We start from the raw sequence: 27,672 nt of genomic DNA, 5'->3' as shown, positions 1-27,672 counted from the left end.
AGGACAGAAGGCCCAGGCGAGGCGGAGGGGTCCTTTGCTATGATGCCTCTTCAATACCCAGTGGTAGAGTCCCTTTAACCCCAGATGCCAGGCACAGAGGTCCCTCAAGTAGTAGCATAAACAGGAGGATACAAACTCTGAGGATGCAGATGGTCGGGACTGGGACTTCCTCCAGACTTGATGGAGAGGAGCAGAGTTGACCAAACTAGAATCCTGAAGAACTCTGTTGCTACCGAGGTCACTAGAAAGTTCTGTGGGAAAGACTGGGTGAAACAGACAAACAGGCGTCTTTACTCTGGGTCTTCCCAGAGCCCAAGGTCTGCCCAGATACGCTGTGAATATTTAAGATGAGGACATAGCATGCAGCATTTCCTGAGCTTCGTCACTCACGGCAACCTTGGTCTGGGAGATTTTATCAATAGCTCATGGGGCTAGTGCTTCACAGAACTCAGTTTTGGAAAATGCCTGCCAAAGTTTCCCATGTTGCCCACTTCTGCTCCACAGTGCAAACCCACCTAGACTCTCCACCAGGACCTGCACGTTCCTGCCTCCACGTGCTGCCTTATGCAGTACTTGCCCCGAAGGCCCTTTATCTGCCCTCCCTTTCCACATTCTGTCACTCAGCCATGTCTGGCTCTCTGCAACCCCATGGACTGTGTGTAGCCCGCCAGGCTCCTCTGTCCGTGGTCCGTCTTTAGTCCCATCTCCTCCACCAAGTTTTCCATAAGCCTCCAGGGGACATAACTGCTTGCTGCTTTAGTCTCTGAAAATGGACTGTAGTTGACTTGGGTTATTTCTTTGCATCCTGGAAGCACAGCCCAGGGCTGGGCAAGTAGTGCTCCAGGAGTTTGGTTAGTTAAGGCCCTGCAAGGTGTGCAGAGTAGCTATACCTGCGGGCAGGTGTGAGCCTCACCTCCAGTTGAGCAGGTGTAAAGCAGCCAATCGGGAAAGAAACTTCTCCACCTCTGGAGCTTCACTCCCTTCCTCTGTGGCTTACTGTGGGGGGAGCATGGACCAGAGGGGAGGGAACCGGCTGAACTGTTTACATGTTCTCTTCCTCTGAAGGGAAACCAGGGGCATTTTCTTATTTAATTATTAATGCCCCGAATCAGATAGTTCCCACTGTGTTAACCTCTGTCACTCCGAATGGAGTCAGCCTAATAACCACCAAGGCAGGATTGATTTTCCCTCAGTCGTCTCATAAGCATATGTCTTTGGGATCTGTCCTCAGAGAGAGAGCCTGGGGAAGCCCCATTAAAGTTAATGGCGATGAGTTGCCCCCACGTGGGCATGGCTCCTTTGTGGCTGCTCTTCACTCCACCTCAGTGAAGTAAGTGGCTGAGACAAGTAGGAACACATTTTCTCAAATCAGTTCCCAAAAGGAACTGACTGGCAACAGCCTAGGACTTGACCTGCGTTTCAAAGCATTTACGGACACGTCGGAAAGATGAAGTCAGCACGCTGGCAAAGATGTCAGGGCGAGATGGGAGGTGATGAGCGCTGGACCGTGTGGACAGGCTGTGAGCTAGATGAGTGCAGCGTGCCTGGCCTGCTGTAGGTGCCAAGCCGTGCAGAGGGTAGGCTGCCTGGGCGTGGATGGTGTTTGGACGTGCAGAACTGAGGAGGAAGGGTGTTGAGGGCAGGGGAGCAGTGTGAGCAAGGCTCAGGGGTGAGAGAAAAACCAAACGTGAGACCAGTGTCACAGTGGGGAGGAGGGATGGGTGGCAAGATCACATCTTTCATACTGCCCATGTTCAAAGAGAAAGCCTGAGGGCTGAGGGGGTCCTAGAGGAGTCAACTCTTGTACCCGCAAGGTGGTATCTTTCCCCCCAACCACACCACCACAGAGGCAGACTTGGCCTCAGACGGGGAACTTTGGAGCACTGGTGACGGGCTGTTGGAGGCTTGGGTGTGAGTCCTGGGGAGCACCCTCCGCTCTGTGGCCCTGACGCATCAGATAGCTGAAGAGTGAGGCCTCCGAACCCCAGCGTGAATGCCCCTGGCCGGCCACTAAGTCCTGTGGCTTCCGCTTCCACCTCTGTGTGCCTCTCCCAACACCTGTCACCCCCTCTGTGCACTGGTGTCCAGCTATCTCAGTGGGAATCAGTCAAACTGTCCCGTCCGGATTTGACTCAGGGGGAAAGGCTTTCACAAAGATTTAAACAGATCTCCTCAATTATAGCCACGATCCAAGTTACCTCCATTTGCCACCCCTCTCCTGCCAGCATGGATCAAAAGCAGCCAGAGCACAATCTCCACTAGTCCGGGTGGCCTCACCCTTTGATATTCTAAGCTTCATAAATTTGAAGATGCAGCCGGGGGTGGGGGTAGGGCAGGCTGGGCTGGGGGAAAGGCCTCTCAGGAAAACACTCTAGATTACAGGGTGGGCCTGGCTCAGAAGGTAAAGAATCTCCCTGCAGTGCAGGAAACCCAGGTTCAGTCCCTGGGTTGGGAAGATCCCTTGGAGAAGGGAATGGCTACTCACTCCAAGATTCTTGCTTGGAGAATTCCATGGACAGAGGAGCCTGGCGGGCTGCAGTCCAATGGGTTCCAAGAAGTCAGACACGCTGAGCGACTAACACACGGGATCAGCCAAAGTAATGAGACAGGGACTTCTCTGGTGGTCCAGGGGCTAAGACTCTGACCTCCCAATGCAGGGGGTCCAGTCAGGGAACTAGATCCCACATGCCCACAACAAAGATCGAAGATCCCTCGTGCTGCCGCTAAGACCTAGCACAGCCAAATAAATAAAAATTAAAAAAACCCACAACCGAGTAAGGAGACAAGGCCATGGAGAGAATCAAGACCAGGCATTCTCTGCCGTTGGCGGTCAGACTCTGTATGCCTGTCTGGATGGCTTTTGTTTCTGTATCTGGTGCCTGATCAGCCCAACCTGCACCTGGAAGAAGATGCCCATCCCCCAAACTCAGTGCCTGTCTTGGGCGGTTCCTTCTCTTCCCAAAGGTGAAGGTCTCACCTTCTCTGGGAGGAGAATGGGTTGAAATGCCGGGCAGCCCTAGCACTATCCAGGTGCCGATGGAGTTGGCAGGGTGAGCCTGTGGGGGAGTGAGGAGGGGCTGCGGCCGGTGACTCCTGGACCCTGCGAATTGTGCAAAATCACTTTTCTCTTTCTTAGCCGATTTTCAGAATCCATTTACCCAGATTATTGCCAGATCTCAAACAGAGAGAAAAGCCTCATTAATCATCAATTGGACCCCCGTGGTTACATAGAATTTGTGACAATTTGTTTATCTTTGAAGGAGCTGCAAAGAAAGAGTTTAACAAGGAAAGTATTGGGGCAGGGGAGGAGAGAGTTTAACCTTTCACGAAGGCAGGAGCTCCATTTGGCTTCCCTCTGAGTACAGCCTGGGGGCGTGTGCAGCATCTGTGCCACTCTTCACTGCCCCCAAGAAGGCTGAGCGCCTCCTCGTCGGTAAACTCTGGGCCAACGGACTAGAAATCCTCAAGCATTTCAAGCCTGGGGAACCCTTTTCAGTGTCAAAATATTTTCTATACCATCCCTGCCCCCATTTGTTAGAAGCTGCCTTTTCTTTTTTTAGTGTGGCTGATTGAGAATAAAAGCTCCTCTGAATTCGGTAAAGCTTTTAAGCAAATCACAATCACATCTATGAACACATGAAATATAGCGCTGTCTCTCCGAGTCACATGTTCTTTCAGTCTGTAGCTGACATTGGAGCACATATGGATTGCAGGTCCCCTGGAGGTAGCTCTGGGGCCCCCTGCACCCCCCTAGGGTGGGAACCCTTGGCCAGTTCTCTAAGGCTGTGGAACCATGGAGTCCTGGACAGGAGGGAGTCTCGGAGGTCATTTCTGCCACTCCCAACTTAATGGTTCTCTGCCTCTATGAGGAGCCCTCTGTTGGGGAATCCTCGGTTCCAGGGACCCCAGGGGGTTGGCATCTGTGTAGGCCCACTTAACACCTGTCTCAGGCTGTCACTTCAGGGACTGGGATCAACTCTACAAGCTGCTTCCTCAAAGCCCCTTACCAGGCTGTCCAAGCCTTTCATCTGCCCGTGGGTATGATGTGCAGAGACATATCACCCTGAGTGCCAGTAGGTGATAGATAGCCCATGGGAGCAAGAGAAGCAAGGGCCAGCCTTCTGGGCAACTTGTTTGACCAGAGCTGCTAAGAAGGATTTTCTCAGCTTAGCTGTCCCCAGGGCCACACCAGATATCTCTCTTCTCTGTCTTCACTGAAGGAAGGAGTTGAGAGAGGAAGTGAATGGGCAAAGCGTAGCAAAGATGAGGGAATTTCCTGGCAGTCCAGTGGCTAGGAGTCCCCGCTCCCATTGCAGGGGATATGGGTTCCATCCCTGGTCGGGGAACTAGGATCTTGCATGATGCACAGGGCGGCCAAAAAAACAAAACAAAACAAAAAAAGTTGAGGGAGAAGGGATGGGGAGGGGGTGTGTGCTGCTTTTAAGGCAGTAGATCAGAGGTTCTTGGCCCAAGGATGGGCTTAGGGGCCTCAGGGCACCCTGAAATCACAGCCAAATGGTGTGCATATGGGCATATTTCAGGGGAGAAGTTCTGTAACTTTCATTAGATTCTGAAAGCAATCCATGAACCAAAAAACTTTGAGAAGCTCTGGCCTGAAATTTAACGTTTCCCTGACTCAGGCTTCCCACTGCCCGGTTACTCAGAACTGGTGAAGTGTTGCTGTGTTAGTCAAAGGCTGCAAGTGTGAAACATCAGATGCTCGTTACATGATGATGATGCAGTACTTTGCAGCTTAGCGAACCTCTTCCACCACTTCATGTAAGGCGTCTCGGTGCCAAACAGGTGCCGGGGAAGATGATGTGATTAATGACACTACTCTCTTTGTTCTTCCTCGAAGGGCCCAGGATGATGCTCTCAGTGGCAGGACTCATTGTCTGCTCCCTCCTGCAAATCGTCCTCTCCCTGAACCCCGAGGACCCCAACGTGTGCAGCCACTGGGAGAGGTAAGATGTGGATCTTGGATGGCCAGACACTCCCTGGGGGCTTCACTCTGGTCTTGGCACTGTTGGGAAGCCATCCCCCAAGGGCCTGCAGTCCAGCTGGGGACACAGCACAGATCCTGAAAGGCAGGCCAAACCCATATAGATTCTATCTGAGACCATGGGGGTGGGGATGAGGGTGGGGGCGCTGAGTGACAGGCAATGTAAATGAGGCTGTCTGGTCGTTGACACTTTCTTTCCTGAATTCGCACTACCAGCCACTTTACAGATGAGGAAAGAGAGTTCCAGAGGGGTTCAGTGACCACCCGTATAAAGATGAGGAGAAGGGGCTGTGGTCCAGAGGTTTTGTTCTCTGAGGCTGCAGTGCCTTCCTGGTCTCCCAGGACCGGCAGCAGTGCAGCAGCTCGGACGTGTGGGGCGGCCAGCAGCCTGCCCCGGGAGGGTGGGTGAGTGGGCCCTGCAGCTTCCTATCTGGTGGGCTGACCGGGGAAGGGCAATTGCATTCTGGCTGCGGCCCTGGGTCCAGGGGGAACGGGCCAGGGCCCTGTAGAGGACCTGACTTTGAAGCACAAGGTGAAAGTATTGATTTTGGTGAGCAGAAAGACAGTGACCAGAGACCCAATCAGGAAAAACCGAATTAAACCCTGGAATTGATTGGCCATGCTGACCAGGATGACTCTGCCACTTAGATGTTAATAAATCAAATGAATAAAATTAAGATGGGGACCCGATGGGGGAAGCGGGTGGTAGAGGAGTGCTGGTGAGTGGGGGAGGGGATCATGCTCCATGCCCGTGAGGGTGAATGTCCCAGCCCCACGGCAGGGGGTGTCCCCTCCCTGGGGGACCTGGAGAGACTGGCTGAGGGGGCAGAGGGATGCCGTTGTCTCCAGTGACCAGGTGCTCTGTGAGGGTCCCCACAAAGTTGAGACTGGAGTGGAAAGACTGGAGTGGAAGGGGGCTGCCCCTCTTTGGGGAAGTGGGAGGAACAGTGATGCAGTCAGTGATGAGATCCTGGTTCTCGCTCACCTGGAGTTTTCCATCTGTTAGCCCTGTGACTTTTGGATGTCTCTGAACCACCCCCAGCCTACCTCCATCTCTCTGAAATAGGAGGCAGAGTTACCCCTGCCTTACAGGCTTGTTGGGTGATCAGGGTACCAGTTTCCTGAAAGGGCTTTGAGGACCGTGAAGTTCAATTATGTCTTTTCTTATTGACGACTCAGCTCTGCACAGACAGTTAACATAGATCCTACTGCACATCAGGCCCCCTGAAGAGCAGATGAAAAGCAGAGTCTCATGGGTCCTCTCTGCCCAGACTCTGATCCCCTAGGTCTGGGGCAGAGCCTATGCAGATACAGTTTTATAAGCTTTCCACGTGACTCTGAGGGGATTCCAGGCCTTTTACCCCTCCCAGTTTGGGGGAATGTAAACCTTTTTTTTTCCCAGTGGGTGAAGGAGAAAGCAGTGACTTCCACATTAGTCTTTGGTTTTGCAGACTTCAGTCTCAGCAGCCCCGTCTCATCCACCTTTCCCAGCTGGGGTACCATTGCTTCCTGCTGATGTCTGTGCTATATCCTAGCTTCTGGGAGGCCTCCTTCCTGTCTGCTCACCTCTGCCTTCCCAGTGCCTCGACCTCTCCCCCAGGAAGCCTTCCCTGATGGCAGAGCCCGCCCTGACTTCCCTCTTCTCTGAGCGCCATGTGTACCAGTGGGTCAGTTCAAATTTAAACCAAACTCTCTAATTTTCTAAATCTGCCCAACATGAACTCCTTTGGAATGTGGAAGTATTCTGATCCAAACCTGCACTGAGCAGGCATTAGAGGCTGGGCGATCAGCTGAGTTACTGCTTTGATGGGTGAATGAGGAGAGACTCCAGCAGCTGAAAGGCGGTCAAGGGGTTCTCCAGCCCCAAGGCGGGAGACTGCAGTGAGGCCTGTGTCACCAGGCACCCCTTTCTTTGTGGTTCTTCCAGTTGAGCTCCACTGACAGCTGTGCATGGATGAGTCTAGTCTGTGTCATTCCAGAAACACACCCTGTTCCCCAGAGACCACTTAGGGAGAGTTTCCCAGTTGGATTAGTGCTTCTGGCAGGCTCCTCCTTAATTATGCCCCTCCACTGTAAAACCCAACAGAAAGACCTCCTCTGGCTAGTAAAGCCCAGCTCTACAAGATTAATCTGGCCCCTCATTAGCATGTTGGCAAATGAGCATGTTAAACCACCCAGCCATGAAGCCAGGGGCACACACTTCACCCGGAAGCTTGGAGTTGGCTCAAGGTCTGGTTGTCTGACTTTCTCGGTGTAGGGCCCCCTGGCAGAGCTGGGTCTGTACCCCATGACACTCTCCCCACCGCCTCTGTTGAGCTGATGCCCTTTCTCTGAGCACCCACTGTTCTTATCTGTGCTGGGAGGGACACCTGATCCCCTAGGTGGGGAGTCTGGTCAGTGTGTGGGTCTTGCTCCCCATTCCCTACTGTGGTCAGGAAGGAATTTCCCTCGGCGCCCGGCAAGGAGTTGAGTTCCTGCCAGTCATCTAATGGTGATGGCCAGCATCTATTAGGCACTGATGGTATGCCCATTAAGCTGTGTAATATCTTTTGTTGAGCATTTTACCCGTGTCATCTTGCTTTACCTTCCACCACCCTGAGAGATGCTGTCCTCGCCTCCCATAATCCTCGCAGTAATTGTATGAAGTCCCTGGTAATATTTATCGTCAGTTTACAGGCATGGAAATGGAGGCTTATACCAGTATCATATCTACAGAGGCTTAAGTGTCATATCTAAGGATATATTGCTAACAAGTGACAGAGCTCAGACTTGACCCAGAGCCCCTGCAGCCTTATCCATTTGTTCTCCTGCCCCTAAGACTCAGCAGAGATGCAGGAGCCCAGGGTCATAGACTTTCAGAGCCGGAAGGGGCTTTGGGATGTCAGGGGCAGGTGACGAGCTCCGTTTCTCCAAGCATGGAGGTGAACGGGTCCGGGTCATTTCCGCATAGACGTGTGCCTCTGACACGCATCTCTAAGGTGCTGGCGTGGCGGCTCGGCAGGCGCCTCCTAACATCCTCCGTGCGGCAGAGAGAGAATTTCCCACCATCCCGAGTCCGTGTGCATCGCTGGCAGCTCCTGGCTTCCTCTTCCTGAGCTAGAGACCTTCGACATTTCTGGTGGCAGTGAGCCTGCTGGGGATCCACTCGAGGGGGCTGGCCTGCCCCAGCCCTCCTCCCTCAAGTAAACCGACAGTTTCCTCAGGCACAGCAGACGGGCTTTTATAGCTTGGACTGGCCATCTGGCCCAAGTCAGTGAGCCTTCTGGGGAAGTGCTGATATACCAACTGACACAAAATTAATTCCTGAACTCTCAGCTGAGGTCCTCTCTCCTCCTGCACAGAAAGTGTGATCCTCACTTTCCACCCCGGCGTGACTGCTTTCTCATAGCGTTCCTGCCAGTGTGGGCAGGTAAAAAGGCTTATTTTGGTAAAGCTGAGAGCTGTTTCCCAGTGGCTTCTACCCACTGGTCCAGTTTATAGCTAATAGGCAGGTAACAAGATGCCACTTTGATCAGGAGGTCTGGGGGCATGGCCTCAATGCATCCCCAGTTATACTAGAGACATAATAGAGCAGAGGGTACCTGGGTGACCTTGAGGAAATCACTTAACCACTCTGATGCTGTTTTGTCATTTGTAAGATGAGGCTGACAACGCCACTACCTACCATATAAGATGAAGATTAAGAGGGCTTAAAATACTTAACATTGGACATTCAAATATGAACAGTTACTGGAACCAGCTGTGTGACCTGGGCAAGCTACCTCTGAGCCTTTATTTCTTCATCTATAAAATGTGACCACATATTTCATAACGTTGCAGCAAAGATCAGCTTCCATACATGCATTTTGAAAACCATAAAGATCTGAACAAGCATAAAGTATTTTAAAAATTGCTGGCTTTGGGCCTTCCAGAACCAAGTAGAATAAATGCAAACTTTTCTTTATTCATTTTCTGTTAAATGAACAAATGAATTAGAACTTCAGAAGATGAGCTGAGAAGATGAGCTTCAAAAGACAGTAAGGGGTGTGTCCTGCATCTTACCTGGGCTCAGGAAGGTTTGAAACTTGAGAGTACCCAGGGCAGGAGGAGAATGGAGTCAGGCAGGGGAGGTTGGAGCCCTGGACATTTGCCGGAGGCCTGGCTCCCCCGGGAAGAGAGACCCCATCCTGAATATCAGCTCCACCTCCTAAGAACTGACCACAGCTTCCATCTCCTGTCTGGTTCTCAGCTATGCCGTGACCGTCCAAGAATCATATGCACACCCCTTTGATCAGATCTACTACACGCGCTGCACAGACATCCTCAACTGGTTCAAGTGTACCAGACACAGGTGAGTACCTCTCTCAGATAGCAGGTAGAGGGTGGGTGAGGGAAGGGAGAGGCACCCTCAGGCTCACCTTCCTACAAGTTGGTGAAAAGCCCTCCTAGCAGATGGAGTCAGTGCACCCCCTGTATCCCCTTGGTACCCTCCTGGTATTCACCCAAGAGGTGCTGCTGAGGGCTTCTTTGCAGGGCAGGTGGAAAGTGCTCAAGAATGATTACCCTTGGGGGGCATCCCTCACCCAATAGCAGATGGGGAGTTAGTGGAAGAATATCTCAGCTTCCTTACCCTTAGGGCAGAGGGGCCAACTCTGAGGCCTGTTCTGCAAAGATTCGTGGTCCTCAGGGGGATGGAACCCCAGGCGACCACAGCAGTGAGCTGCTCAAAAGCACACCCTGAATGGCTGCCTTGACTTCCCTGTTTCATTTTTTCATACCCTTCCCAGTGCTTCCTGGGATCACCTCCTAGATAAACTGCTTGCTTTTGAATCCTTGTCTCAGGGTCTGCTTCTGGGGGAAAGCTAACCTCAGAGGGCTCCTGTTGGAGCAGATGTAGTCCCACCCAGGGGACCTGGCTTGGAGAACAGAGAGCAGGCTTGAGTCCAGGACCTCTTGGCGCCTTAGCCATGCTGCCCGTGGGAAGAGCTCCATCTGAATGACTGCACATGGGGATCCTGCTCCCTTGTCTGCAGCCCTCCTGGAAATGATGCCATGCCCTGATGGCACTGGGGAGGGAAAAGAGGAAGAAAGAGAGAAGGTGTTTTGATGGATGACCCTGAGCAAGTCATTCTATTTTGGGATTCCCTGTGGACTCATCAAATATGTAATGACCCTTGTGCTACGTGGCTTCCCCAGTGACTCAGATGGAAAAGAATCTACCTGCAATGCAGGAGACTTGGGTTCAATCCCTAAGTCAGGAAGATCCCCTGGAGAAGGAATTGGCTACCCACTCCGGTATTCTTGCCTGGAGAATTCCATGGACAGAGGAGCCTGGCAGGTCATTACATATTTGATGAGTACACAGGGAATCCCAATATAGAATGACTTGCCCAGGGTCATCCAACAAAACACATTCTCTCTTCCTTCCTCCATTCTCTCCCTAGTGCCATGGGGTTGCAAAGAGTTGGACAAGACCGAGTGACTAACACTTGAACACTTGCCCTATATACCTATAGGGTCCAGTGAGGTCAGGGATGTAAAAATACTTTGAAAAGAGCAGGGGAAAGTGGAGAAAACTGAGGGGTTAGTTACAGGCAAGGTAGCTTTGTTACTTAAGGGAGTGATAATTCAGCAGATGAAGGGTCAGTGAGAAAGAGGATGCCTGGTAGGCCTGTTTCCTAGTTGTTGGGCATCTGTGTTGCCTCCTGATTTCTTTTGCTTCCTCCTTGTGGGCCTGGATGCTCTCTGATGTTATGTAGGAATCATGTTGGGAAGAAACATGGATAGTGAAACTCGCTCTGTGCTGAAAAGCCAAAGTCCTCATTTTCTTTGGGGGTTTTGCTAGTAACTTGCTGTGAAATATTGTGAAACATTGAACATAGATATAATAGCTGCTATAAAATCCTTGTCTGTTAATTTTAACATCTGGGTCATCTGAGAGTTGGTCTTCATTGATTGCCTTTTCTTTTATAAAGGTACAATTTTCTAGTTTCTTTATGTGTCTAGTAATTTTGAATTGTATTCTGGGCATTATGAACAAAAGAGACTGAATTCTCTTATGTTCTCTTATATTGTTGTTTCTGGTTGTTTGTTTTAGCAGCTAGTTAATTTGGCTAAACTCAATTTCCAGACTCTGAAAGTTCAATGTTTTCAGGTTTTTCTGGACTGTTTGTAACCTGCCCTCCACACATGCAATTTAGGGCCAGAATTTTGGGCAGAATGTTTTACAAAGAATATGCGACTTTCTCTTTGTGGTTCTCTCCTTTCTAGGGTTTTCTTTGCCACTTTCTAGTTACTTGGCTCACCCTCAGCTTGTCCTATGATTCTTCAAACCAGTAAGGCAGTGTGTCCTCTATCTGAGTTTTAGCCACCTGGAATATTGTTGACTGGGACCTGACTCTGGGCTCATCTTGTCCCATGTCATTCCCTTCTTCCAAGTGTCTACTTCCCTCCAAAATCTGCCTTTGTTCTCTCTCTAGTGATTTTTAGGTAGGTTGTTCTCCCCACACCACCCCCCCACCCCAGATTGCATAGCTGTTTGCAGGAGAGTGGGTCTGATAGGAACTACTCAGCCATTTCTGCATCCCCTTCACCTCCCCCAATTTGCCAAGGTAGCTGCCTGTCGCCCTGGTCAAAGGCAGAGGCAGAAAGAGAAGTCCTGCTCCCTCTCTGACTCTGTCAAACCCTGTGCCAGAGCCAGGTTTGCTCTGAGGAGCGGCTTTGTTGGGTACTTGGAGGCTGGAGCTGCCGTCCATCACCACTGGGGAAGGGTGAGTGAGCGGCTGCTTATTAAAATAGGTTGCATTTCTGGAACATGAATTATTTTGCTAAATTATTGAGTTGCTTTGCCGCTTTCCTGATGCCCTGGAGCATGCATGCTGACAGCTGTGCCATCAGTCTCCTTCAGTGTGGGATGTCTTGTTTGAACACAGCATCCATCTGATAGCAGCCTGGCCTCTGGCCCCTTCTGTCTCCTGTTAGCCACCCCAGCACCGGGAATCAGCAAAGATGGGCAAGCAGGAAGCAATGGGGGACCTCTCTCCTGGGAGGCTTTAATGATGCTGAGACTGCCTCTCCACTGGAAGGGCTTGGGGATAACCCTGTTTGCTGGGAGACATGGACTGCATGACCTCTGAGTCAACCCTGAGTCATTCTTTATCTGGGAGGCTTGTACAACTCCTGAGATTGCCGGGAGCTGCCTTCCTGTGCTGGGGAAGTAGCTTTGCTTGGAGGCTGGCTTACCTTCCATTATGGGCTTTTGACAAAGTAGAATGACCTTAGTTTACGACATTCCCAAATATCACAGATTTCCCTGGAGTCCCACACTGTCATTTGTCATAAAGTGAGCACTGTAAGGACTGGGAGGGCTGGCCCAGCCCATACTGTCAGATTCCCTGCCCAAGTTAGCCTGACCCTCCATGTTAAAGCAGAATATGGGCATCTCCAGTGATGGGGTCCTTCTGCTCTGCCCCCCCGAGCAGGGGTCCCCAGGGCTGGCTCTCCTGGGGTGCTGATGGAGAAGTAAAAGAGCTCTGGCTTCAAGTCCCAAGGACTCGGGTTGAGTCTAACTTTGACCTTGGGGAGTTATTTCCTTTCTCTGGTCTTTAATAACCACTTCAAATCTCCTCCATTTTGACCTTGTGTGTGAGGAAGGGGCTTTGCCTGTCTACCCAATTTTGACTCCCTCTTTAAGGACTCCCTGGCGGCTCAGTTGGTTAAGAATTTGCCTGTAATGAAGGAGATCTGGGTTCAATCCCTGGGTCAGGAAGATCTCCTGGAGAAGGAAATGGCTACCCACTCTAGTATTCTTCCTGGAGAATCCCGTGGACAGAGGAGCCTGACGGGCTACAGTCCATGGGGACACAACTGAGTGACTAACACTTTCACCTTTGGGCTCAGTCCTCACACCATCCCTTCCCTTGTCTTACTGCTTCACAAGGGCAATCCCATAAGCCTAGCAAGCCACCTAGTAGGGACTGGCTCAGGGCTCAGTTCCCACTGGGTTAGACCCAGGGGCTCTGAAATGAGAGTGACTTCAGTTTGAATCCTGGCTCTGAAACTTTTAGCTGTGTGATCTTCAGCAAGTCCTTAACTTCCCACTTTTCTCATCCATAAAACAAAGGGGGATTTTCATAAAACAGATTAAGAAGAAAAACTCTAAGAAAGAAAAATAAACACATAAAAGGGGGCATATTAATGCTACTGTCTCAGAGAGAGACTGGAATGAGATTTTGCCTACAAGTGTGTCTGGCACAGGGCGAAGTGTCAACACCCATGCCAGCATCAGAACTGGAATCCAGGCCTCTGAGCTTCTGCTCTCTGGATCTTAGCTGCTTCTTCTGCAGAGCTGGTGTTGGTTCTCAGCCTTCCCAAGATGGCATGCACAGCTCTTCCCCAGGCGGTGTTATTTTTGGTGTGAGGGAGATTGATCTGCTCTCTGGGACCCAGTCAGACTCAGGGGTCCTTTGGATGACTTGGCTTCGGTTCTCCAGTTGGGTGGGCCAATCCCCAAGGAGCCATGAGCAGTCATGGTTGGGGTGGTGGCAGTTGGCATAGACACTCTCAGGGCCCAACTCCTGTCCAGGTCACCCCATGGGCTGCTCCAGCCCTGAGTCTGGAGGTTTTCAGGAGAAGCCTCCAGTTATCATCTACAGTGTAACCCCCAAAGTATCTTCTACAGCCCTTCTAAATATCACTCTGAAGGGACTGGGGAAAAATCAGCCGGTGTAGCAAACACTGCCGAGTCAGTAATACATCTGTCTCATGATGGCCCGGATCTCACCATCGATTTTTCTTTATTGTGTTCCTTCATATTCGAAGCTGCCATGCATTTTAAAGTCATTATTGAATGGCATCCTTGATATAGCTTAACACAAATATCATTCTAACAGGAGTGATTGATTTTCAATACTTTCAAGTGGCTTTCTCTCCCGTGCCTTAGGATCAGCTATAAGACGGCGTATCGGCGTGGGCTGCGGACGATGTACCGGCGGAGATCCCAGTGCTGTCCTGGCTATTATGAGAATGGAGACTTCTGCATACGTACGTGGTGGGGGGAGGGACGGGCAGGGGGACCAAGGGTGTGGGGTGGGGCTGTCATCCAGGCCCTGGGCAGTGACCTGAGGGCTCCAGAAGTCCTTGCCTGCTGCCAGCTCTGGGGCGATAATGGGTCTGGTGCAAACACCTTAGCACAAATTTGTCTATCAGATCGGCCTCCTAAGAGGGTGGATGTGAGCACGTCAGTTCTAGGCTTTGATGGGGTCAGGAGAGTAGTGAACTCTTCTAGAGTGGGTGCCCTGAGGAGCAATGGGGAAGAAGTGCTGAGGCCTGGCACAGAGCAGGGAGGAAAGAAGAACTGAGTGGATAAATGGATGGAGACGTAGAGAGATGCGTGGTTGGATGGAGGGATGGAGGAGAGGAAACAGGGAAGGTGAGATCCTTGGATGGCAAGATTGTAGTACCTCGAAGGAGCATGGCAAGAATAAGACAGAAAGAGGCTGGTTCCAGTAATTGGGAGGATTTCCAAAAAGGACTGGGAAACACTGAAGAAAAGGTAGGTTCACGAAAGATACCTGTCAACTCTTCCCCTCTTTGTCTATAGAAAACCGAAGCCTCGGTGTCCCCAGAGAGATGAGGGCTAGGTTTCTGGCAGCTGCAGGCCTGTGGGTAGAAGGCACTGTCTTGCAGTAGGGGACACCCAGGAGCCTGCAGATCTGGGTTCTGGGTTCGGTCTCAGCCTCACACGCATGTGGCTTTGGGCAAGTCACTCAAACTCTCTGGAAGAATGATTGTAGGGCCCTGTTGTCAGGCTCTAGGGGACTCTTTCCTACTCACCTCTGAACAATGGAGAGGGCCAGTATGGAGCTTTCTACTAGGCATTAGGGGTTCCCTCCACTGAAGAAGAGTGTCAGAAAAGCTAGGAGCCCCCTGTTTAATGGCTGAGAGAAGAATCCAGCCCCAAAGCTTCTGCCTCTTAATTTGGAGAGTGAGTTTCCTTTTTGGTATTCTCCTTGCCTTTTGAGAGGGTAAACCAAGTTAGCACCAGACAGAGAATTTGGGCAGAGTGGGCGTATTGATGTTGGGAATGAAATGACAATTTTCCCCTACTGATGTTACATCTCCCCTAATGCTGAAGAAACTCGATCCTAATTGCATTATAGGAATGAATGAAAAATGCTCTCACAAATGGGTTCAATAATGATGGTTTCGCAAGAAAAGTACAAAGATACTCACCCAAAGCAAATCCCAAAAGGTTGCTCGCCAGGAGCAGGCCAGAGGACTGGGCTGGAACAAGGCCCAGGTCGACACTTGCCTCGCGAGAGGGCCACTGAGGGGACCCAGGTGTAGAAGTGAGATCAGGACCAAGGCTTTACTGCTGCTGCTGGCTGCTCAAGCAGAGTGAGAATCAGGTGTGGGGTGGACACGGGACTCATTAAGCCTGAGCAGGATGGATGTGAGTGGCCCGTTGGCGCTCAGGGCACAACGAAATTATAAAGGAATTTTGGTCATCAGCAAGGGCTCCAGGAATGGATGGGCACATCGCCTTTCTAAGTTCCATTAGTGGATGTCGGTACAGCTCTTGGAAGATGAAGATGAGGAGAAGCAGAGTGTCCTGATTGCACAGGCTCAGCCTTGCTGACCAGGAAGGGCAGCTTAAAGCCTCTCACTTTCTCCTTATGTAACAGCCAGAGACTGCCTGCTGCGTCCATGCCACAGGCCTGTCACGTCCAGGAAGCCACGCTAGAAAAGCCACTTTCAGGGCTGGAGGCTTTTCCTAGGAGGGCACCACAGAGTTTCAGCAGTGAGATGGGGTATTGCGCACGCTGGGTGATGGTTCCGAGGGGCAAGAGTCACACAGCCTGGGTTTGCATCTCAGCTCTGCCCCTCCCAGCATCTTCTTCTTTGTCCTCCTTATCATTGTCTTCAGCCTACACACCCCATGTCAGGCACCATTTCGATCACTTTACATACATTAAGGCATCAACTCCTCGCAACAACCCTCTGGGGTCGCTACCCTTAGTTCTCCCATTTTACAGACGGAGAAACTGAGTCACAGAGCCATTAAGAAATGTGACCAAGATCACACAGCTAGAAAGTGATAGGATTTGACTTTGGGCTGCCTGGCTCGAGTCTTCTCTGAGCCACTCTGGACCTGCTGCGTCTCTTCAGGAATCAAGATGGCCCCTCTCAGAACCTCAGTGTCCACTCGTGCAAAACGGGAATAGTGGTACATTCACCTCCAGGTACAGCACAGGGTAGCGGCTAATACGTGTCACCTCCCTACTTCCTGGTTTTCAGTCTTAATATTTTTTTCAGTCTTGACCTTTAATTTCTCAGAAGTCCACTGATCCTCTCGCTGGGCAAATGCATATCACATAGATAAACCTACATGCACACACAGCTCTTTGTACACAATTTCCGTGCGTTCATGGATCCCTTGAAACCTTTATGGGGTCCTCTGGACCACAGTGAAGAGTTTCTGCCATATGCTTGTGTTTATCCACTCCACTTATGTTTGTTGCTTCCTATTATGCAAATGATGGGGAATGTAGACACCAAGGAGTGATGGTTGTTGCCTTGGGGAGCCTGCAGCCTGGTGGGAGGAGGTGGTCTGGTTCATGAATATGTGCAACAGAGCGTTTTCCGTGCTTTGACAGGCATCTCTGGAAAACAGGGTGTATAAAGGAGTTGAGAGGAGAGGCTGTCTTTTTAGCCACACCCACTTGTTGAGCATTAATGAGAAATCAGCTGCAGAAGAGGAAGACATCACAGGGTGTTTCAACCCAGTGTTTATTAAATGCCTATGTTATCCTGCCTTGCAAATATGTTAACTAATGGGGCCTGTTCAAGGGAAATGGGTTTGGACTAGTGAGAGAGAGAGGGAGAGTAGGGGGAATTTCTTTGGTGGTCCAGTGGTTAAGACACTGTGCTCCCAATGCAGGGGGCATGGGTTCAATCCCTGATCAGGGAACTGGATTCCACAGGCCACAATTAAGAGTTCGCATGCCTGAACTAAAGATTCCGCATGCCACAACGAAAATCAAAGATCCCGTATGCTGCAATAAGACCCAGCATGGTCAAATATATAAATATAAATAAAAGAAATATTATAAAAAAAATTGTGGAGGGTAATGGGAGTGAGTGAAGAGGTTCGTGAAGCAAGTGGATCCTGAGGTGAGGTTATAACAGTAAGTTTCTAGGGAAGAGTACAAAAATGATTGCAAACAAATATTATCTAGACTGAAAAATGGCAGAATTTCACAGCCGGAAGGAAACTCTAAGATCATGGAAGTCAATCTTATCACAATACAGATGGGACAGTAAGATCCAGAGTGAGGAAGGGACTTCTCCTGGGTTCCCAAATCACAACTGGGTAGGGCTAGGACTTGAACCTGGGTCTACAGGCTCGATCTAGATCCTTTGATGCTGCCAACTCTACCTACTTCAAGTTCATCCCCATATCTTCCTGGGGGCCAGTTCGGTGCTAGGGCACTTGTAATTTATGTGCTGATCGGCACTGGGGGGATGGAGTGCAGAGAGGGATGTCCATGGAGGTGATTTTAGGATGGACGGGAAACAAGGAATGAGGAGCAGGTCACAGGCCGAGAATTGTGGAGCACCACAGTCTGCGTGGCTTAATCAGCAAGTGTATTGTCTCTCCACTCTGGAGTTTGTGCAGGCTGTGTGTGTGCTCAGGCTCCCAGTCGTGTCTGACTCTTTGCGACCACACAGACCGTAGCCCCCCAGGCTCCTCTGTCCGTGAGATTTCTCAGGCAAAAACACTGGAGTGGGTTTCCATGCCCTCCTCCAGGGGATCTTCCGGACCCAGGGATCGAATCTGTGTCTCTTGCATCTCCTGCATTGGCAGGCAGGTTCGTCACCACTTTGCCATCTGGGAAGCTCATTCTGGAGGTTAGAAGTCCAAAATCAGGGCATCAGGGTGTCCATTCTGAGGGACCATCTGTGAGCAGAGATCTGTTCCAGGCCTCTCTCCTGGCTCCTGGGAGTTCCTGGGCTTGTGGCGCCATAATTCTACTCTCCACATGACTTTCTTCTCCTTGTTCACGTCTCTAAATTTCCCCACTAAAGGACACTAGTCATACTGGATTAGGGCCCAGCCTGATGACCTCATTTTAACCAGACTACCTCTATGAGATCCAAATAAGGTCCCATTCTGTGTTGCCAGGAGTCAGGACTTCAACAGATGGATTTTAGCAGGACACGATTCAGCCCATGACAGGTGGGGGTGTTAGCCACTCCCAGGACTCTGTTCCTGCTTATTATGATGGGAGAAAAGGGAGAGGGAACCAGCCAGTCCCCTATGGGCTTTATCACCTTTCCACAAAGAGTGGAGGCCCCAAGTCTGGGAACTTGTGAGAGGAAGAAATAGTAGTGAGAGGGTGAAGGATGGGCCAGGATGCTGGGTGCTAGATGAGAAGCTTGTAAACCTGAAAACCTCCAAGTTCACCAGAGCCTGGGGGGAACCCATCCAATGCCCGAGTCTTTGGGACCCTGTACAAGAACATCACCTGTGCTCTGGGAAGGGGCAGGGGGATATTGACCTCCCTCCTAAACCATATTCCTGGAGCCTGTTTCTTGGCAGGTGCTAGGAGAACACTCACTTGGGAGTGAGAGCCTTAGCTGATCCTGCCACCAACTTGCTGTGTAATCTTGGGCAGGTCCGTCTGCCTCTCTGCACCCATTGTGGCAAAGGATGGATCATGCCTGTGTGTGGATGGAGGAAAGGTGAAACAATAACTGAGTGTCCTAGAAAGCATAACGCTTGGTACAGATGCAGGTTGGCCTAGTTTTCTCCTTTTTGTACCATTTCCTCTGGCCCAGAACTGCCATCCTCATCCCAGAGCTCTTGGCAGTCCTTCTAGAACCACTTGCACCAGAGCTACCCATCCCCTCCCATTATCTACAGAGAGAACTCTTGGTTGTCCAGGTATCAAATATTTCCTGAAGATCATTGAGTACAAGCACATTTCCTTCTTTCTCCTTTCTTGCAAGATGGGGCAGCGGGCATTTTAGGAAGCTCTGTTCTTTGAAAATATTGGTCCATATCAGACTTGATGAGGTGGGTTATGCTGCAGTAATAAACAGCACCCAAATCCCAGTGGCTTAAAACGATGAAGTTCTATGTCTTGTTCACATTACATGTCCATTGAGGGCCAGCTGGGGCCTGCTCCTTGAAAACATCGCCATCACCCCAGGACCCGGGTTGATGGAGCAGTCACCTTCTGTGATGTTGCTGGTTGATTTGACAGAGAGTAGAGGGCTTTGGCATGGGCTTCTCCAGTGGCTCAGAAATAACAAATCCGCCTGCCAATGTAGGAGACACAGGTTCAAGCCCTGGGTTGGGAAGATCCCCTGGAGAAGAAAATGGCAATCCATTCCAGTGTTCTTGCCTTGAGAATCCTATCAACAGAGGAGCCTGGCAGACTGCAGTCCATAGAGTTGCAAAGAGTTGGACAGGACTTAGTGTCTAAACAACAACAAAGAGGGCTCAGGCAGACCTTGAAGTCAGAGGGCCAGAGGTATTTAGTGAGTAGAAAAATCCTTATCACAGGTGCCGCATAGATGCCATGGAAATCACAATGCTTTACTGATCACTTGCTATCCTAATCTCAGAATCACCTGGAAGGTTTGTTACCATGCGTACCCCTGGGTCCCAGCCTCAGAGGCTCAGATTCAGAAAACTTGGAGTGGGGCTGGGGAAACTGCAGTTCTAACAAGTTCCCAGGTGATGCTCATGCTGCTATAGTGGGACCACTCTTTGAAAACCACTGATGTTAGTTATGCTAAGGCATGGTTGCTGTGCTGACCTCAACTTTTGGTAAATTGCAAAGAGCCTAGAGGGTTCTCAACAGGTGTGTCCCCTTGATATTTAGGGCTTCTCCTGATGGGAGAAGAGCACGTCTCAGAGTAGCCAGCGAGGAGGGAGTTTCTCTACACAACCCCCATGTCTCTTATCTCCCCTTGCTCTACTCCCCCCAGGGGGAAGTAACCCCCCCACAAACTTCCAGACTGTGTAGTGAAGCCCTTTCAGTGGCCACTGGGAATGCCAAAGCCTCCCCCTCGCTGTGTGGATTTCATCCAGATCCAGAATTGGAGGGATCAGCCAGAAGTTCCAGGTATGTGGCTGATGGGCTGAGCTCATTGAGAGGTGCTCAGCATACTTGGGTAACCTGGTTGAACTGTCCCCAAAAGAGGGACCACCCAGGCCCAAAGGGGTCAGTCTGTGTGTGGGTGACGGAGGGGGAGGGGCCCACAGCAGAAGATCCAGGAGGTTGGCTGCTAGGAGGGAACCTGAGGGGCGCATAAGACTTACTCCAGTAAACTCACGCCATTAAAGTGTTGTTTTTTTTCTTTTTGAAGTTTTAAATACTTGCTTGTTTTTGGCTGCATTGGGTCTTATTTGCAGCACGCGGGATCCTTCATTGCAGGGTACAGGCTCCAGGGCACACAGGCTCAGTAGCTGCGTCGGGAGGGCTTGGCTGCCCGTGGCATGTGCAAATCTTAGTTTCCCTGACCAAGGATTGAACCCGAGTCCTGTTGCTTTGGAAGGTGGATTCTTAACCACTGCACCACCAGGGGAGTCCCTCCTTGTGCCAGTTTGGGATTTAGGTACCTCAGATTTGCTATTGCCGTTGTTTTGTACAGTCAGCTGTCATTAACGTTGAAATTTAACTCCTGTTGACTGGTTTCTTTGCTGCCATCTCTTCTTGCCTCTCACTTCTTCCTTCTTGGTTCAGCTTCATTCTTAAAGGGGGTGGGTGTGTGTGTGTGTGTGTGTGTGTGTGTGTGTGTGTGTGTGTGTGTGTGTGTGTGTGTGTGTGTGTGTGTGTGTGTGTGTGTGTGTGTGTGTGTGTGTGTGTGTGTGTGTGTGTGTGTGTGTGTGTGTGTGTGTGTGTGTGTGTGTGTGTGTGTGTGTGTGTGTGTGTGTGTGTGTGTGTGTGTGTGTGTGTGTGTGTGTGTGTGTGTGTGTGTGTGTGTGTGTGTGTGTGTGTGTGTGTGTGTGTGTGTGTGTGTGTGTGTGTGTGTGTGTGTGTGTGTGTGTGTGTGTGTGTGTGTGTGTGTGTGTGTGTGTGTGTGTGTGTGTGTGTGTGTGTGTGTGTGTGTGTGTGTGTGTGTGTGTGTGTGTGTGTGTGTGTGTGTGTGTGTGTGTGTGTGTGTGTGTGTGTGTGTGTGTGTGTGTGTGTGTGTGTGTGTGTGTGTGTGTGTGTGTGTGTGTGTGTGTGTGTGTGTGTGTGTGTGTGTGTGTGTGTGTGTGTGTGTGTGTGGTATCCCTCCTCCAGACCCCAGCCTTGCCTTGCCTGGAACAATGGGCAGATATGTGGCTGTGTGTGTGGTTTCTTTCCAGAAGGGTCTACGAAGTGATTGACGAAGTAATGTTTTAACTTGTCTGAAGATGCCATTACTTTTGCCGTCACTCTTGGTTGGTGGTTTAGCTGCAGGTGGGATTCCGGGTTCTCAGTCATTTTCCTTCAGTAGTCTGAGGATGTTTTTCTGTTGCGCTCTGGACTGGGTCATTGCAGTGCTCTGCGGTTTCCCTAGGTTGTGTCTGGGTGTGGAGTTACTTTTATTAATACTGTTGGCTCCTCAGAGGTATACATCTTCCTCAAGCTAGAGAGTCATGCTCGCTATCAGTTCTGGAAAGTTCCCAAACATATCTCTTCAAATATCTCCTTTCCTTCATCCTTCCCGTTCTCTCCTTTTGGAGCTCCAAAGCGTTGGACTGTCTCACTGCAGCCTTTGTCTCTCGTAAGCTCTAATTTTTCATCTCTTTATCTCTCCAGGCTGTATCTTGGACATTTTCCTCCGATTCATTTGTCAAATCCTTTCGTTCTGCTAATTAACCTGTCTTTTGAGGTCTTAATTCCAATGATGAGATGTTTCATTTCTAGTACCTGTTCTGTTTTTTTAAGATTTGCCTGTTTCCTTCCTGTAGTGTCCTATTTTTTCATTACAAATTCTAATCCTTTTATTGCTTTAATTACTTTAAACATACTCCTTTAGTAGTCTCTTCAAATAGTTCTATCTTGAGCTATCAGTCCTATTAGATCAAGTTCTTAGAATATCAGGTCTCCTGTTTGTGGAGATAACTGATTCTCCCTGATCATGGGTTGTTTCCTCATATAGGTTGTAATTATTTCTTTTTTTTTTTTTTTTTCTATGAAACTTTTTACCTTTTTTCCCTTCCCCATGTCCTGGGTTGCAGCCCACTAGTTTTGCATTTACTTATTAGGCACACTAATGGTTTTCACCGAGTCAAGACCAGTCTTTGCCTTGATAATTTGGTTTGAGATTCCACACTGTGGGGAGAAGGATTAGAGTCTTCTCCCCTCTTAAAAACCAATTGTGAAATTCACATAGCATCATAAACTGTTTTGAAGTGTTCAATTTAATGGCATTTACTGCTTTCACCGTGTTGCATAACCATCACTTCTATCTCGTTCTGAAACTTTTTCGTCACTCCTGCAGAGACCCTGTTCTCTGCTTACCCTGTAAGCAGTCATTCCCCAGTCCCCACTCCTGTTTTTTATTTCTTACAGGAGACATTTCTCCTCATCCAGAACCCTTGTTTCTTTCCTAGGCTGGTTAGGCAGCATTTTCAAGTATCACATCCTTGGAGCTGGCAGCTCCCAAGGCCCAGCCTGCCTGTGTGGGTGTTAACCACCATGCTCCCAGCCTGGGCTGAGGACTAGGGGTAGAAGCTAGCCAGGGCTGACATTCCCTTAGCTTCAGCACCTGACCTTCTGCAACTCATAAATTCCCTCTACCCTTTTCTCACACTTAGGGATTTACCTTTCTCTTATTGGAGTTCAGGTATATATTTTAAAAATATTTTTATTATGTTTAGGAGGCGTTTTTGTAGCAGGGGGTGCCTACCTTAGCACTTTTCATCCTGTGTCTAGAACTGCCCCTGGTTTATAGTGAGTGGCAGAATCAGGGGCTTTATTATCAGACCCTGTGACATTTAAGATTGCTAACTTTCAACAATGTAATAAAACAATAGTATAACTTCTGGTGGTTTACCCAACATTTCCCATACAGAGTGTCACTTGGTGTTCACGGGCTGGAGAGGTGAGTATTATTGTTCCTGCCTTTGTTGCAGGGGGGCTTCTCTGGTGGCTCAGTGGTTAAGAACCTACCTGCCAATGCAGGAGATGCAGGTTCGATCCCTGGGTTGGGAAGATCCCCTGGAGGAGGAAATGGCAACCCACTCCAGTATTAATTGCCTGAGAAATCCATGTACAGAGGAGCCTGATGGTCTGCAGTCCATGGAGTTGCCAGAGTCGGACATGACTTCTACACTGAACGATGCCTGCCTGCCCTCTACAGCAGAGGAAACTACAGCTGAGCGAGGCCCCGGGATGCATCCACATGGACAAGTACAGCCCAGGATTTGAGATCAGTTTCCAATCCTGTACTTTCCCTTCCTGCAGTGGGTTTTATCTTGGCAGGAGGGACCTATGGCCAGGAGAGGAAAGTGGGTTGAGATAAGAGGGCAGGTGGAGAGGTTTATAGGGAAAGGAAGAGACTGAGGGTAAACTGGTTTGATCTTACAATTTTGCTAAATGGGTCTCATGGGTGCCAGGATCAGGGTAGTGAGTGGGGGATTGCTGCGTGTGTGTGTGCGTGCATGCATGTGTACACAGAGCCGTGGGTTCTGTCTGAAACACTCAAACACTAGGTAAAATAATTCCCTGCGGATCCTCTGAGAGGCTCCCCAGGGAATCCTGCCGGCTGTCATCACCAGAAACAGTGCTGGTGCTGCTCCCTTGAGCCACCAACACCTGGTGCTGAGCTTTGCTGCCTAGAACAGCATTCACCTTTCCATGTGTCCATCTATCTATCAACATCTACTCGATACCTGTGCCTTGAGGGCACTAGAGAGTCCTGGGGATACAGAGGTGAGTAAGAAGCATGTGGTCTAGCGGGAAAAAATGGTTATATATATATGTGTGTGTGTGCATTTAACTTTTCAAAAATTCCAGCACAGTATAATCACACTTTAAATAAGCAGGCAAAGACACAGAGGGTGTCACCAGGCTGGTGGAGGGGAAAGAATGGCTATCGTGTTGCCTCAGCAGGCCCTCAGTGAGTGGCCAAAGCCAGTGCGGCCATGAGCATCTCCTGCGTCTGTGGGCTTAGAGCACTGATTACGATGCCTAGAGCGGCTGATTCACACTGACCCAACTTACACAATACTGATGCCTAACCCTGCTGCCGAACAACTCATGTGGAGGGAGAAACAAGTGCCAGAGACTTGCCGTTGTTCACCTGTGAGTGCTTTTCAGGCCCTCAGTAAATAACTGTTGAATGAGTAAATCCATGGTCCAGGCACCCCAAGGCCCAGCAGATTCTCTGGACACCCATCCTGTTAGTACCTGTTTGGGAGTCCCCGTTTTCTGACGCCAGGGCAGCCCCTGGTAGTTTGGGAGGTTTGGAAGCCACATGGTAGCTGGTTCCATGTGCTCTTTACCCATAGCTTCTGGGTCCCCTCGGTCACTCCGTTCCACTGGTTGGGATGCTGCTGCCCTGTCCATCTCTCCCACTCAAGAGTGAGTTCCCCAAGCAGAAGAGTCATGTCTTCTACTACACGGGTTACACGCAGGACCTGGCACTTAGTACTGAATAATTATTGAATGAGTGACCAACAGAATGAATGAATGAAATAGAATTCGTTCTATTTCTACCCCAAATACTGAGAGACCTCTTAGGAATAAGCAAACAATTTTGTCTGGGGAATCCAAGGCCAGGGGAATCAAAGAAGATTCTTTGAAGGAGGTTGGTTTCGAGCTGAGTCTGAAAGATGGGCAGGAAGACAAGAGATGGGCAGTGGCTAAGAGCATGAGTTTTGAAGCCTTTTGTGCCATGCTGAGACTATTTCACCTCTCTGCATCTCTCTGTCTTGGTTTTCTCATCTGTAAAATAAGAGCTGTGTTAAGTACCTACCTTTGGGCTGTCATGGGGATTAGATGAGTTACCACAAGGAGAGCATTTAGGCCAGGGCCTGGCACGGAGTAAGAGCTCAGTAAATGTTAGGTGCTGCTATTTGTATTATTTTTTGTGAGAGAGGGCATTCTCTGGAGAGGGGACAGCCAGAGCAGAGATGAAAGAGCAAACAGGATCAGCACACTCCCGGTGGGAGCAGGGGCCAGGGTGAGGGGGGTCTGGAGCCTCAGCTCTGCAGCGAGGAGGCTGGACAATTTCGGGAGATCATTGAAGCAGCCAGTGACATGCTCACTGTGGTGTCCAGGGGCAGCAGTGTGGAGAACCACGGGAAGGGAATAAAGCCAAGTTAGGAGGTGTGTGCAGGGGCGGGTGAGCTGTGGCGGTGCCCCCGACCTTGGTCTGCAGACACAGGCGATCTGGGGCCTAGCAGGCTATGTTCTGCTGGCTTAGGCCTGAGCTTCCCCGCTAGGCCTCCCCTTCCGCCTGCACCCCCACCTGTACCAAATGCCGGCAGGGTCTTTTGTGCTGATGCAGCCATGGAAGAATGTAGGTGCTGCTTCTTAATTACCAGCTGCAGCTGTAATTAAACCTCTGCTGTCTGGACTGGGCAGCCTCCAAGGCAAAGCCTTTATTAGTGTCAGAGTAGTTGGGCATTTATTTAAGTCCCCTTTCTGGTGTCCTGGGCCGTATGAAGCCTGTGAAATAGCAAACCTGTCCCCAGCCTCACTGCCCATGTCTCTCTGGAAACTGCTCCAAGTTTCCCACTGTGCATCTTCTGAATTCCCTCGACATCTACAGAATACTACCTCTGACCTCCTTCTGGTCCTTGGTGGGAGTTTGCTGCTTCTCTGAGGTTCACACCGTGCGCTAAGCCCCGCGGGGCCTGGCCTCGGCTAACTCTGTGACCTGTTCCTCCCGTGCGGCCTCCTTGCTCTTTCTCCTCGGGTTCTTGCCTCAGCACGCGGGAAGCCCTGTTTGCTGTTCCTTTTGCCCGTATGCTCTTCCGCTGGACACCACGTGGCTCACTCTCCATCTCACTGAGTGTCTTCCCACATGTCATGTTATCAGACCTTCCTGACCCCATGTCTGAGAGAGCTGTTCCTTCCCTGACATCTTTCTGTAGGCCCTTATCCTGTTTTTTTTGTTGGTGGTTTTTTTGTTTTTGTTTTTTTTTTGAAATATAGTTGACGTAAAATGTTGTGTTAGTTTCAGGTGTGTGGTTAAGTGATTCAGTTATGCATACATATGTGTTTCTATCTTTTCAGATTCTTTTTCCTTATAGTTCATTACAAAATACTGAGTATAATTCCCTAGGATATATAGGAGGTCCTTATTGGTTGCTCAGTTGGTAAAGAATCTGCCTGCAATGCAGGAGAACCCAGTTTGATTCCTGGATCGGGAAGATCCCCTGGAGAAGGGATAGGCTACCCACTCCAGTATTCTTGGGCTTCCCTTGTCGCTCAGCTGGTGAAGAATCTGCCTGCGACGTGGAAGACCTGGGCTCAGTCCCTGGGTTGCGAAGATCCCCTAGAGAAGGGAAAGGCTACCCACTCCAGTATTCTGGCCTGGAGAATTCCGTGGACTCTATAGTCCATGGGGTTGCAAGGAGTCAGTATATATATTTTATATATAGCATTCACCTTATATATAGCATACACTGACTAACAGCAGTGTATGTCTGTTATTCCCAAACTGCTAATCTGTCTCTCCTGCCCCTTTCTCCTCTGGTAACCATAACTGTGTTTTCTATGTCTCTGGGTCTGTTTCTATTTTGTGTATTAATTCATTTGTATCATTCTTTTCAGATTCCACGTATAAACAATGTCATGTATTTGTCTTTCTCTGAGTACACTTAGTCTGATCACTTCTAGGTCCATCCATGTCGCTGCAAATGGTGTTATTTCACTTTTTTTAAACAGCTGAAAAATATTTCATTTACATAGATACCACATCTTTTCCATTTCTCTGTAGATGGACATTTAGGTTGCTTCCATGTCTTGGCTATTGTAAATAGTGTTACTATGAGCACTGGGGTGCAGGTGTCTTTTCTAATTAGTTTTTTCCTTTAATTAGCATTGTCACTACCTGACATAGAGACATAGGATCTATCGATATTTTTTATTTTCTGTCTCTTTAACTGGAATATGAGTGCTTCCCAGGTGACGCAGTGGTAAAGAATTTGCCTGCCAATGCAGCAGATGCAGGAGACGTGCGTTCAATCCCTTCATCGGGAGGATTCCCTGGAATGGGAAATGACAACCCATTCCAGTATCCTTGTCTGGAAAATTCCGTGGACAGAGGAAGCTGGCGGGATACAGTCCCTAAGGTTGCAAAGAGCCATACACACTTCATGACTAAGGAACAACAACTAATGGCCTACATGGTTCTTCGCATTGTGCCAGGCACATAGTAGGGACTCAGAAAATACTGAGCGATCAGTTACTACCCGACTGCTCCAATTCTGCCTCGCCCTCCCATCTGGTGTAATACTTCCTTCTCTTCCCTTCCCTGGTTTAAGACTGGCCCCCACCTCTCCCACTCCCCCAACAATGCTGCTGCTTTCTCCACTTGCTGTGCCCTAGACTCCTTGTCATTCTGCTTTTCACTTCCCCACTTTTCACTTCACTTGCTGACCGTCTACGCACCACCCTGGCACCTGAATCCTCCACGTATTCACTCTCGGGCACTGTGTACAGGCTGCCCCTGTTTCCTGCAACCGCTGGTCC

The 27,672-nt window shown here is 49.8% G+C and overlaps 1 protein-coding gene across 1 annotated transcript in view; it reads left to right on the top strand.

Annotated features, from left to right (window-relative positions):
- MEGF11 (multiple EGF like domains 11) overlaps nt 1–27,672 on the top strand; it is a 380,180-nt gene that overhangs the window by 124,158 nt on the left and 228,350 nt on the right. The window contains exons 2-4 of the mRNA XM_065941975.1: nt 4,859–4,964; nt 9,231–9,332; nt 13,923–14,023. Coding sequence (XP_065798047.1) covers nt 4,867–4,964; nt 9,231–9,332; nt 13,923–14,023 — 301 coding nt within the window. The 5' untranslated portion in view covers nt 4,859–4,866. The remainder of the gene's footprint in view (nt 1–4,858; nt 4,965–9,230; nt 9,333–13,922; nt 14,024–27,672) is intronic.

This window comes from Muntiacus reevesi, chromosome 7 (assembly GCF_963930625.1).
Source record: "Muntiacus reevesi chromosome 7, mMunRee1.1, whole genome shotgun sequence".
NCBI classification, from domain to species: domain Eukaryota; kingdom Metazoa; phylum Chordata; class Mammalia; order Artiodactyla; family Cervidae; genus Muntiacus; species Muntiacus reevesi.
Note: the sequence above shows the minus strand (reverse complement) of the source record. Positions and strands in the feature narration are given on the sequence as shown.